Source organism: Watersipora subatra, chromosome 1 (genome assembly GCF_963576615.1).
Source record: "Watersipora subatra chromosome 1, tzWatSuba1.1, whole genome shotgun sequence".
In the NCBI taxonomy this organism is placed as follows: Eukaryota; Metazoa; Bryozoa; class Gymnolaemata; order Cheilostomatida; family Watersiporidae; genus Watersipora; species Watersipora subatra.
The window spans coordinates 2,785,501-2,799,033 of NC_088708.1; the positions used below are offsets into that span (position 1 = coordinate 2,785,501).

Here is a 13,533-nt window from a genome sequence, read left to right on the forward strand (position 1 = left end):
CCAAATACTCTTCTATTGCACGGGCAACGCCGGGTGGCACAGCTAGTATCTTATTAAATGCGGTAAAACAGGAATGAAGTGAAATATTCACGCGTTTTGTTCTTTTCTTCCTGAACTTATATTAGCTCGAGTTCGTTACACTGAAAACAGTGCGCGTGTTCGGGATGAGAGAATTACGCTACTGTTCTTTAATTTCTTCAGTCAGTTTTGTGCTATTATAGCTGATCAACTAGATTGTTTTATTAAAAACCTGAGAACCAATCAGTTTTCTATGAATTCATAATGAAACAGCATGGGCCAATAGATAACTTATTTAAAGGTGAGTAAGAATTAGTGACTGCCATGAATTTAGAGTCTGTATTTAAAATAATAGTGAGTGACTGAGCTTATCATATAATAATATTCATGGTGGCTTGGAGATGGAACTGTCTTGTGTCTGGGGTCTGTGTGGACTGCCCATAGGGTTTTTTGACTCACTCACATCACAACCTGGAGTCTCCATAGTCATAGAGAACACAGGTTGCGCAACTAAGCCCACTTTTAATTTCTTACTGAACACAACTCAGGGTTTTAAGTTATGGAAAACAGCATAATTTAGGGGCATTCATGCTAAAAAAAATTTCGGGGAGTACCCCCGGACCTCCCTCTACTGAGAGAGGCCACGCCCCTCTCAGACTCACCCTGTGAGCCGCGAGCAGGGCCGTTGGCCCTGGACACTACCCTCCTGGCATGACAGAGAGTACCCCCAAGAATCTCTCTCCACTTCAGACACTGCCTCTATGGCTTGGAATAAAGTGATTTTCTAAAGCGATAACAACTGTTTCGGTAGCCGTTGGGAAAAAAACAGTTCGAGTTAACAGCGTTGAGTTCGAGTTATCTATAACAATTTATCATTACGTGGGATTGGACCAAAAAAACTGTTCAAATTAATCATGTGTTCGAGCTATCCGTGGACGAGTTATCCATGTTTCACTGTATATATATATGTAAGCATAAATTTGCCATGTCACAGTCAGCACCAGTTTGAATAGCATTCATACAGCACCATGCATACCAGCCATAATGCAGGACTATTGCCATAATGCGGGACTATTGCCATAATGCAGGACTATTGCCTTAATGCAGGACTATTGCTATAATGCAGGACTATTGCCATAACACAGGACTATTGCTATAATGCTGGACTATTGCCATAATGCAGGACTATTGCCATAACACAGGACTATTGCTATAATGCAGGACTATTGCCATATACCAATAAAGCTTAATACTCCTCAATTTGACATGGCCTTCGTTCAACTTACTCAAATATGATAAAAACAAAAAATAAATTTCTCTCATTTTTAGCTGCACCTCAATATCCAGTGAAGTGTGCTCATTCTATTCGCTAATGAATCTGATCTACTTTCAGCCGATGACTAGAATCACGTTATCTTGCACACTATCTTCTCTGACTGTATGAAAACCAGCCTACCGTTATGTCTTCAAGGGAATAATGATTCCTACGGAGCATGTCCTCTAAGCTTAGAAGCACAGTGATTCTTATGGCGTAAAATCAATTGGATGAAACAGCAATGCTTCCAAGTTATACAAATGAAACGTGTTTGCAAGCAATCACAAGGTTGAGTGTGATAGGAATTTTGCAAACACTATGCTGTTTTATAGCTACATCAGATGAAACACTAAGTGTTACAGCCTAATCACAAAATGGAAGATAAGACAGCAGCTGGATATTGCCTTTCACGCTAAGTGTACTTGAGGACTAACACGTAGGCTCGCTGTCTATTCTACCATTAACCACTCCTTAGCGAGGGAGCGATTGACAAAAGCAGTCCAGTTAGTCAAAAGTGATACTAAGTTACTACTAGGCTAGATCCGTACCTCTTCGAGGAGATGAGTGACAGCCTCTATGTCATCATATACTTTCGTCATCTGACAAACACGGTCACCACAGGCTACTGCAAGATAGAGATGATCATTCTTAAGTGATAGTAGAACAACCTGAATGATGCATGCCTAGTGAACCCAGCGAGAGCTGCTTACACAGCATAGGTGTCGACACCTAATGGTATATCGGCTACGACTAAGCACCGGCCTCATACAAATATGGAACCAAACCGTCAGAGGTTAGGTGCTGACCTCTGAACTATAGCCTTTTCCCAACCACATCAGCGAGACTGTTGAAGCCTGTTGAAGTGATGACAAGCCGCTGATACAAAACGATTATTACAGATCTGTTCAGTGATCTGGAAACAGCAGCTTCAAAACTTCTGACACGCTTTACTCATAAAAGCCAAAAGAGGAACTACTCCAGAATTGCCAAATCGGCTAGAAGATTTATGAATTTTGTTGCTATAGCTTGCATTTCAACATTGACTGATCGCTGTGTCTGAAAGAATAACTCAACAGCATTTATGCCGTTTGGTATCAGATATGAAGGAGCCCATATAGTATTAAGGAGCCCATATACATGTAGTATTTGGTAGCTAAACAAAGAGACGCATGCAATATTGTAGACACACTAAGAGATTTTTTCATCTATATAAAAAAAGCTAACAAGCATATACATTGTGACACATTAATACAATGTGAATGTGCACAATAAAGCTGGTCAGAGGCATGGTGCCGGCCAAGAACTGACTGTTACAGCTGCAGCATTATATTCAATGCATTAGCGAGCACTGCGGGCTGTTTAGCCAAGCCTACCCGCTGTGAATCTATCACACCAACTGTAAATTCAAGAAAAGCAGTGAATCAAACAAAACAATTGAACAAAATAGAATGGATTATAACAATAAGATTATAACGCTTGTAAACCTAAAACAGCAGAAGAGTTAGTGAGTTGAAGCTTTGGCAGCACCCATATACTTTATACCCTTATTGAACAGGTCCCATGCCGCCTTGCTGTCCATCTCTGACTCCCAAATCCTCTGCAGCCACACAACATGGTATACATACATCTATGGAGTCTTAGAAAGAAGCATTACACTCTTTGCATCATAAAGTCAACATGATGTACAGTTGTTCCATGATGACACTGTTACATCTGTTGACTCTCATGTACACTGGCTAGGGTGGCTACTACTCAGAAGGTCAGTTGAATAAGAGTTTATCATATATACACCGACACATGTGTGCAATTTGTATATTACTGTGTTGTATGATTAGGAAAATAAAAAAGGAAAAACTGGCCCATACATAAATACGCAGTACATATATACATGTATATATAAACCTGCTTGTTCCTGCTCCAGCGAATCATAAAGTACGTTGCGGTTGAGTTTCGCAAGAGGCTGGAATATATTGTAAGACGCTTTACAGGATCATGTGTGAGTTCAACAGAAAGTAATCTTTGTGTTTTAAAATCAGAATAATGATTGGCTAGCACCTGTTAAATAACACTCTTACAATTACTACTCACACTAGTAACCTACTTTACTGTACTTACAAAAATATTTAAAAACTTCTTGAATCTGTTCGTTGGAGAGCTGGAGATGTTCAGCGAGAATAACTGGTTCTTGGATGCCCCAATCTTGGTGATTGTATGTTCCAAAGTCGGTGATTGAATCAGCCCTGAGCTTGTATCTTGGAAGAGTTTCAGTGACCAGAGAGATTAGTTCCACTTCTGGAAGGTGATCACTGGTACACACGTCTAGAAAACCAGCGAATAAATCACCTTATGGAAATGCGTGCAGTCTAATCAGTAATCTTAACTCCAACAGTAAAAAGTGCGACCAACTTTCTACAATGCGCTAACATGTAAAAAGTTACACCACACAGAGAATAATTTATAATAATATAAGAAATTATGAACCTGGAATTAGAATGGCATATTTGGTTATGGTAGAAGCGGTTCTATAAAGAAAGAAGCTGTCATGAAGAATGAAACATTCGACTGGCAGGTAGTAAGACCCTAGTAGTTGCTAATGTCGCCCAAGTCATGATTGTATTGTAACTTATAGCTGCTTGCCAGTTCACCCACTCAAATTTATACAGTTGATCAAATATTTATCAAATCGATCACTATACAAGGATATTCCGTCAGCTCTGCTTCCTGTAGCTAATTCTAAACAAGATGGATAAGAAACCTGTTAACGTGGAAGCATCTTCTACTTCTACCATTAAGTAGCATAAAATATCTTGTTAGATTCAAGACTCTGGTCAGGGGTCTTGCCAGGCTGTGTGCTCGTACTCTTCTCACTCATAAATTGTATTTGGCTGATTTTCTGCAAGAGACAAGCTTAGCTACAAAAAACGCTGCGTTCGTATGATATGATAATATGATAAAGTTTAAAGAAATGATTTTACTGAGACATTCTCCAGCCATTCGACTCCTGTATATATTGGATGCATTATTGTTAAATTTAATTCAATAGCAATTAGCATGACGGTGATCCTTGAAAGCTGTAATCAGCCAAGTTCAATAGAAAATAAACGAATAACTCTAACTTTGTTATTTATATGAAATATCAATTCAAGTTTACATAAACTTGTGTCCTTCATGATAAATACACGATCAGTGAACTGTTAGCCACCGCGCACAACGGCACAAAACAAATAATACTAATGCATCGACACACCTATTTCAAATATCAACCTAGCCTTGATATAATGTAAACATTACCGCAGCTACCCGTAAGACTAGCTTTGGGAAATGGGCATAATGGATGGCTATCTGTCCAACAGAACAGACAAGGACAACCTCACAGCTGTCAACTGCATAGAAAAATAGCAGTGAATTGTATTAGTCTGAATCACAGTTTAGTTCAAATTATTTTGGATGCTGACCCTGTAAATCCAAGATTAAGGATATTGCTAAATGCGAAATACAAAGACAGTGAGTTTACAGAGCAGCCAAACCAGCAAGATATGCAAAAAACTTTTACAGCAGAAGCACTTCAACAGCACGTAGAATGTCTAATGAGAGCCAAGAATCAAAGGAGGGACAACAGTGAAGTCTATGCATTTGGGATATAATCAGGAGTTATGTCCTCATGAAGCAACTTGTATGAGCATGCGCAGGTACAATGGCAGATGTGAATAACAAATTTGAAGTATCAGTGTTATAATAATCTAGCTTGCCATCCTTACAATGTTACAGTGTACACTGATGTGCACAATGCATCATGAACACCCTATTCTCTATTGTGACAAGTAGTGACAAGTGCCCAACAATGTTTAATATAATTCCATTTTTATTTTTCTCATCTTCTATTTTTGTGTAAAATTAACTACTTTTGGTTGTTAAAATTTTTTAGCTACCATATACATATATGCAATATACAGTACATATATGCAATATACATATATACGCTTACATGAATTATGCATAGAAAACAGGATATTGAACGCACCATCATATGGACTATGAGGCTATGAGAAACAAGTGTAAAAGTGGTTTAAAGCATACACTGAAAGTATGTGAAGTTACTACTGTGTCAAGTTAATGGAACTTTTTTACAGAATTTCTGTCAATTGCATAAGCAGAGATTATATTTTATCTGATTGGATCAAGCAAGACAAACTAGCATTTTTGGGGTTGGGAAGGAACACTAATGATATGGTATTTTAAAAGATGTTTAGAATGCTTTCACATGATAGTAATAAATTAATCCCCTACAATTCATCCCATTTATACAAAATGCGTTGCTAAAAAAATTGTGAACCTGTTTTTGCTTAATCTTTGGCTGCTGATAGCGCCTTACCGCTGCTAAGCAACAGTTGTAAACTGTAGGTAAACAATGAATGCTTATTATTCTCTTGCATTTACATCTAATCTATGTGTATGCCTTATTGTTGATGGCGGAGCTAAGAATGGTGTTGAACAAATCTGCACCTCTGATGTGAATGCATAAACAGAATTAACACCATGACACACAGCTTATATCTCATGGATTTGTAATAACACTGAAATTATCGGAGCCGAAATAGTTTTTCAAAGTGATTTTTCAACGAAGTTAGACATAACATTGTGAATACTGTAATTTGAAACATGTTGCTAAGCCAAGTCATTTAATAAATAATTGCAAATTAGTGTTTATAGCAGAGATGTCAGATTGAGTTGATCTGCTTTTGTACAAGAAGCACTGGTAAAACGGCTATTTTGGTGTTTTATGAAAAGCATACTGAAAGTGCAAAACTTAGCAATTGACTAGCTCACAAAGGCCAATCAGAAGCCAGTAGACGTCTCAATAACATCCGTCACTATAAGCAGCTGAGTCCTAGGGGAAACGATTATCAAACAAATTCCAGTTAAAATAACTGCCTCAATAAGCAGTTCCACAATGCTAACTCACTTAGCCCTTAACACATGGTTAGTTGAAATGACAGATGAAGTTTGTCAATCACTAGGTCACTGCACTGATTTTAATTATATAATTATTAGTCCTAGGCAGGATCTACATCTGCAACATTCAGAAGTCAATTATATATGGATACAGAGGTATTGCTGCTTGCAACAACATCAAGCTGGTACCTGTTATTGCTTGTCCCTAACAGCTAGATATAGTACGTAAAGTAATTTAAATACCAACAATTTTAATTTAAAATTTAAAGAATTGTTCTCTCATTAAAAAATTAATAGTTGAATTTGTTTGAAAGCATTTCAATTTTCAATCCCTTTTCAACCTACATATATAGTTATAGGTTGACTTGCAACAAAATTCACATTACAGTTATTTGGTATTAAAAGATTCACCATGTCTTACTCTGTTGTGTTGTGGGTGCCAAATATGTGGAAATGTGATTACAAGCTCTTACAAGCTCAAAAACGAAAAGCCGCCGTAGATTGGAATCTCTTTATTTCTCTGACGTAGTCATTACAGTTAGGTTATCGTCTTGTCAAGTGAATTGAAAGGCCAATTAAAAGCTCAATATAAACTTATCGTAGCACTAGTTTATGACAAACACTTCGGGTTTAACCGAAGACCCCCGTATCAAATATAGATGTTCGCTACTTTACAGTTTTGTTTCGGCACTATCTAATTGTCAAGTCGTAATCTGATCATGTGACCCAATACTTCGCAAATAATTTTTGCAGCACTTTTCGATTATCACAGGTGACAAACAGGCTCGTCATGATTATCAGACAATTATATGTACTCTTTCGAGGTAAGGTTAAAAAATTAAATGAATTTTTACGGCAAGGTATAAGATGTCGCTGCTAAAAGTGACAGAATTACAATGATGATAAAACAGACGCGTAAGAACAATAGACATGGTTTCATTGAATGCGTGAAGTGTATTTGTGAAAATATTTTGACGAATGAGGTTGCATGAAAGTGTAAACAGAAACCATCCTGTAACAACTACGTCCCATTTGAGCCGTTTTGGAAAGCGGATCCAAACTACGGTGGTCTCGTGTGGCTGCGATTAACTGTTCGTTTTTTAGCTTTTAAGAGCTTGTAATCACATTCCCATATATTTTGTACCTACAACACAACAGAGTAAAGCCTGGTTTCCATATGACAGTGCAAGGCACGCAGCTGTGCGTAGGCCAGCTGTGATATGGAAACGTCAGTGCACGACGATCGCGCGACGTGCGTACGCTGATCGCAAGGATCCAACAGAATGGATCCTTGCGATGGGTGCGTGTGATGATGTATCCCACAATACACCGCTAGACCTTTTCAACCTATCCCACAATTCAAACGGAGGGCTGTGGCTCTGAAGAAATCGGTCTCCCATACGAAAGAGTAAGCCTGGTTTTCATATGACAGCGCAATTTCGCAACAGAGGGCTGTTTTTCCGAAGAAATATGTCTTTCATACGAAAAAGGAAAATATCTACCTTGTCCAATGCAAGCATGGGCGCCTACGCGCGATATGGAAACACTGCATCGCAGCCCAAGAAATGCATTGCGCACGATCACTGGTCCGCGCCTGATCATTGCGCTGTTATATGGAAACCAGGCTTATGACAAGGTGAATCTTATGATACCAAATAGCTGTAATGTGAATTTTGTTGCAAGTCAACCTTTAACAGTTTGAGGCTCAACAATGTTCCAAAACATCACGCATTGAGGTTTTCTAGGGCATAATAATGTTGTAAAACTACAACGGCCAGAACAATATTTTAGCTCCTATTGACCAAATAAGAACGTGTTTATTCCAAGCATCAACAGTAGACTTTTAGCCTTAATCTAGATCAATAACGCCCTGTCACTATTGTTTATATGTAGACTGACTTTTTAAAAACAAGCCATTCTCCTGACATGTAGGCTAATCGCTTCCAGTATTTTAAAATATGGCATCGGGAGCTGTTGGTAAAATTGAGTGATTCTAGAAGTGACCTCAATGTAGAGAGTGACCACTGGTTCTTTAGCTATTCTACTAGAAATGGAGGTGGAAAATCGTCGTTAACTGAGAACGCTTGAGACAGGAGTTTTCCTTTATAAACTTACGTAAGTTTCAAGCGTGAATTTCGATGTAGCTCATCCGAGTCCACTCTTATTGTATTAGGATAGCTCGATATTTGATGAGAGTGATATTCAGAGTTTCTCAAACTAGTCTATAAGACAGAAGAATTACCATAAGAACATTACTTGTGTTTTGCAGCGCACGAATGATATTGATGTGAATAACTGAAATTTCTAAGTATGGATCAAGGTTCATGGAAATTTGTAAGCCACTTTTTTGTTTATTTCGTCTCACTAGTCGTTAATTGGCTAAAGCTTGTGGCTTATTCTAATAAAATGATAACATTCAGTCAAGTGTATTGCCCAGTGTTTTATGTTTGATAACAAACGAGACCTACAAGAAACAAGAGTGAGTTTTGATGAAGTGGCTCACGCAACAAATGAAGAAGTTTTAAGTTTTATTGAGCACTCAAAGATTAGTTTCCGTCTTGCGGCTGTGAATATTCATTTCATTAAATTTTCATAATTGGTCATGCTTGGACTTCTTAATTGATAAACCCAACATTTTAATCCTAAATTTGTGACTACCTGTGTCAACTGTCAATACTTGCTGTTTAATTTTACTTCTATGCTGTGAACACAAGGTTTATTCTTCTTACATTATATCTTTCGTTTTCAATTTGGTAACTGTCAACGCGTTTCATTTCTCATTTTATACATTCATGCTCAGACTGTGATCATATATGATCAATACAACATCTTAGCTTTTATGTTGTGACTACTTTTATTGGTATTTGTTACTCGCTTTGGTTTGTATATAAAGTCAAATGGCCCATTAAAGTTTTCCAATCAAAGTTTTAGTTTTGTGACTCTCAAGAACTCATTTCTGGTTGAATAAATAATGTAAATCTCTGGTATTTAGAATGAGATTTTAGCTCTGATATAAAAAAACGTTTGTGACTAAAGGTCCACTTCAGAATTGAACCTTATTGTTTCATGATAATAAGCTTGAGCTAAATACTGTAATATTTTTTAAACTTTGTGCCTTGAGACACTGCTAAGGGCAAATGGATGAGTTTGAACAGGAAAATGCCTACAAATAAAATGAAAAAGATGATCGTTTCTAAAGCTTCGGTGATTTAGTGTTCATTTAGAGCAAGCCTCAAGTTTCAAATGATGTGTAGATATGATGATTTATTCAAAAAAGTAAGTGGTTGAAGGCCTTAGTAAAGCTAGCAAAAGCACCAAGGCTCTGGGGTTACCAATACAAGTAAGCAACTAGTCCTCAAGGTGTCAGTGAAGTGACAAAATAAACTGCAAACAACAAAGTTAAGATTTTTTTAATCGTGAAACTATAAACAAGAAACATGAGTATGCCATGACTAACCACCACAGAAATATTTTGCAAAAAAAATTGCATCCGTAAGCCCGGCTATGAGACATTTTCAAGCAAATTGAAAGCACATAGGCTTGTCAACATTTGGAACTTCTTAAGAAATGATAAGCTGACAAATTAAAAACAATTTTCACATTTCCATAACCAAGATCAAGGTTCTATGAAATTAATTTCTATTTCTAAAACAATGTGAGTTGCAACTTGTTTTAAGGAGGTCAGAAAAACTCATTCAATGAGCTCATTCTCATCTCACTAAACACCATCACCTGAACCCCAACTAAGAACAACCAAACCCAAAGCTTTGCTAATAGGGTTGCTAAGACCAAATTGCCAGGACAAAAGACTAGCCTTGTACAAATCACAATAAAATTATTCATGCAATCTGTGTAAGCCATGGCCTTTCCTTAGTAATTTAGACCCATGCATTTGAAACTTGGCGATGTAAATAAAAATATGAGGCTTCAAACAAAATTTTGCTCTACATAGAATTTCAGCTGCAACCGCTGATTTGATCAAAGTTGTCATGTTTACTGAATTGGTGTTTGCTACTATGCAAGCCGAAGGCTAAATATGACCTTGCATTGAATTTTGTGTGACACCACTGAACACTGTTCCAAAAAATTTTTTTGCTCTTTCATGTGAATGCTTGCTAAATGTTCTCAGTAACCAGCTGTAGATAATCAACTAAATTTTTCCAAATGCTGTAATTCCATAAGGTTTTGGTATGTTTTTGATAACAAACCTTTATCCAATTGTATTGTTAGAATGATTGTTCTTAAAGCTAATGACAGTACTGGTCCAACTACAAGAGAGTAACTTTCATAAATACCATGATTTTCACAAACCTTGGAAATTTTGCTAACAATAGAAAAGCTGTTGAGAGACTTCAGTGAAGAAATTTAGAGAAATTTTCTTTATTGTGTTGTTAATAAATTTGTTTTATATTATTTCCTGAAAAGACAAGCTGGCTGCATATTGATATATTAAGTGGAATGGCTCAATTGTGAATAATGCTTTCAAAGGCTCCTTTTGTGACATCAATATATATATATATATATGGTTCTATGATAGCCAACCTTGGTTTAATAATCAGAAAGTTTCGCAAGCCATTATTGTTACATCTATAACCAAAGTGCCTCAAACAACCATCAACTACTCATTCTACCATAAGCAACAAAACACAAAGATTTTGCTAATTGCTAGCTTTTTATGACAAACAATTTGCTAATTATGCTATAAAATGGCACATTTTTGGTTAAGCCAAAAAGCAGTTGCTGCTGGTCATTCAAATATCACGATTTACTCAGAAAGGCAAACTAGCTTAAATATTTTAAGAAAGATCTTTTGGCTACTTACGAGCTACAGAAAGTTCAAGTGTAAATGGAAAGTTGCAGAAAAGCTTTTAAACTAAGTTTGATCGTGATCCTTTTAATTCACATTTTTGTAATTTAGCTCAATAACTTTTGAAATAGTTGGGCAAAGTGTTCAGATAAAATATAAAATGACCAAAAGAGAATAGTTTTTCAGTTAATGTTAAAACTCAATATCATATTTTTTTCGTGTCACATGATGATAGGTTTCATATGAGTAAACAATAAGGTTTGTCTGGACAAGAGTATTGTACAGTTTAGGTGATGTTCACTACAACTTAAATGACAGGATTTTAGGTATAATTAACATTGAGGAGTTGAAAATGCAGCATGTATTTTCATTTATGACAAAAGTGGAACTTTACATGTACATGAAACTGACAAAAAACATGCTGCACATCTTAGGACACAGTCCACTCGAAAATAAGAAGAGAGAAATACAGATATTTATACCCAAATTTCGTAAGTTTTGACGGAAGACACCGCAGACGAATGCCAGCAGCTTGCACAAAACCAACTCTATACTTGCGTTAACCAACCCAAAAGGTCATCCTCCAGTCGCAATAAAGTTATACGTTGGAGCAGTTTAGTTGTCTACTAGATGATACATGAGCCCAAATGAGTTAATATTGAAAATATTTCGGAAAACATCTCCCGCAATTCGCTAAACGTGCTGGTCACGTGGTCAAAGTGGCAGTTTTTCTAGTGCTACACATTTATATGAATGAATAAAATTGTAGCAGACTGAAGTAACCCACTGCTACAGGGATACACTGTTTGAAAATTTGATGCATAGTACTAATGCTTTTATTATAGCAATTTACTACACTTTTTATAATTTGAAATGTTTGGTAATAGCAAAAAACATACATATTATCTACTTCATTTAATGCCTCTATAATAATTAGAGAATAATAGGTTGTTGGACAATTTTCTTGTTAGGCTCCCAATAGGCCTACACTATTTTATGTATATATCAGCAAAACCGGATACAAAAAAAAGAAAATAGTTTGAGTCACAAGAAATACGTGCAATTTATTCAATTAGCAAAACATCTCGGACATCAGAGGATCCTCAAAAACACCAATTGAAGACGATGCGTCATTTGGCATATCATAAAACCACCAAAGGAAATTTGAGTTGATGACAAGTACACAGTTCTGTCAACCGCTAGCCGACAATACCAAAATAACAGGAGTTCGTCATCATTTCTACCAGCACATTTCCATTGTGTACTCAATATAGTTCCACTCAAGTACCAACTATACACAGCATAAAAACAGAACCAGGGCTCATAAACATATTCTCTCAGTATAACGGAGACATCTATAAAAAAGAACACCTCCAATGGCTTTACCTCTTTTGACTGCTGACAGCTAAGAAGCTTTCTTTCTCAACTGTTGAACCTCGTTCCTTATATAACTGAGATGCCTCTCTTTTATTTGTCGAAACTTGTAGACGTACAAGACTGAGCAAAAACCGTAGACAATTACTGTTCGCGTAAAGGTGTAACTTTCATCAATTGAATATTTTTGTGAAATTTTAAAACGTTTTTTTAAAATTTGTGAGTTTGAATATTTAATATTTTGAATTTCTACAAATAAAGATGTATCATTTACTGACAAATAATAATATTGCTTATACTTTAGCACATTCAATAGTGTCTGAACCAATATTAATCAAATTAGTTTACACAAGAATAAACTGACAAAGCAAATTCAATGTATTGAATTTGCTTCAGCAACTTCGATTTACGTGTTGAAGCAGAACAATTGTGTATAACAGGATTTTAAAAAACACACATAGTTGGCTCAACACTGTTGAGAATCTACCGTAGCCCGATACTATACAAAATGATGTCAATTGGTGTATAATTAAAATTCATTGTGCTTAAATGATTTTTATGTACATCATCTTAATAGCAAAATATGTCTTACCTATGTAAAAAGCTTGTCATGTTTAACTGGTCAAGTTCATACATGACTTTGTTACAGATCGAAATAGTTTTGTTCGAAATATAGTTTTCCTTGACACACAAGCACGTTAAATTAAAGCAAGGAGTTATCTCTCTTTATACAGGCTGGCGTCAACCTAATTACGTATTCAATACTAACCAAATTACTTGATCCATGCGCTATTAAAATACGCGCATAATGATTGAATTTTACAGTTACATTACGTATACCTATACAGAGAACATATTTTATTATTTGACAATATTATTAAAAACTTGCAGTTTTTAATTACTGTGTGCTTAATAAATAATTTTGATTTTGGAGCAACTAATGGGCTGTACTTACATGTATATCTATGTACATGTTCTCATGCATTGCATTTGATTCAACCGCGACGGATATCAGTAATTGTTTTAAGAGTTGTCTACCCAATCTTAAGTTCTATTTCTCTTCTTT

The 13,533-nt window shown here is 36.2% G+C and overlaps 1 protein-coding gene across 2 annotated transcripts in view; it reads right to left on the reverse strand.

Annotated features, from left to right (window-relative positions):
* LOC137396026 (trafficking kinesin-binding protein 1-like) overlaps positions 1 to 13,188 on the reverse strand; it is a 36,893-nt gene extending 23,705 nt beyond the window's left edge. The window contains exons 1-5 of one of the 2 annotated variants that reach the window (XM_068082275.1): positions 13,060 to 13,188; positions 8,402 to 8,508; positions 4,089 to 4,226; positions 3,449 to 3,652; positions 1,882 to 1,958 (exon numbers count right to left, since the gene is read on the reverse strand). In XM_068082275.1, coding sequence (XP_067938376.1) covers positions 1,882 to 1,958; positions 3,449 to 3,652; positions 4,089 to 4,122 — 315 coding nt within the window. In that variant the 5' untranslated portion in view covers positions 4,123 to 4,226; positions 8,402 to 8,508; positions 13,060 to 13,188. The remainder of the gene's footprint in view (positions 1 to 1,881; positions 1,959 to 3,448; positions 3,653 to 4,088; positions 4,227 to 8,401; positions 8,509 to 13,059) is intronic. The other variant, XM_068082274.1, reaches the window with a different exon arrangement.
* Between the last annotated feature and the right edge of the window lie 345 nt (positions 13,189 to 13,533).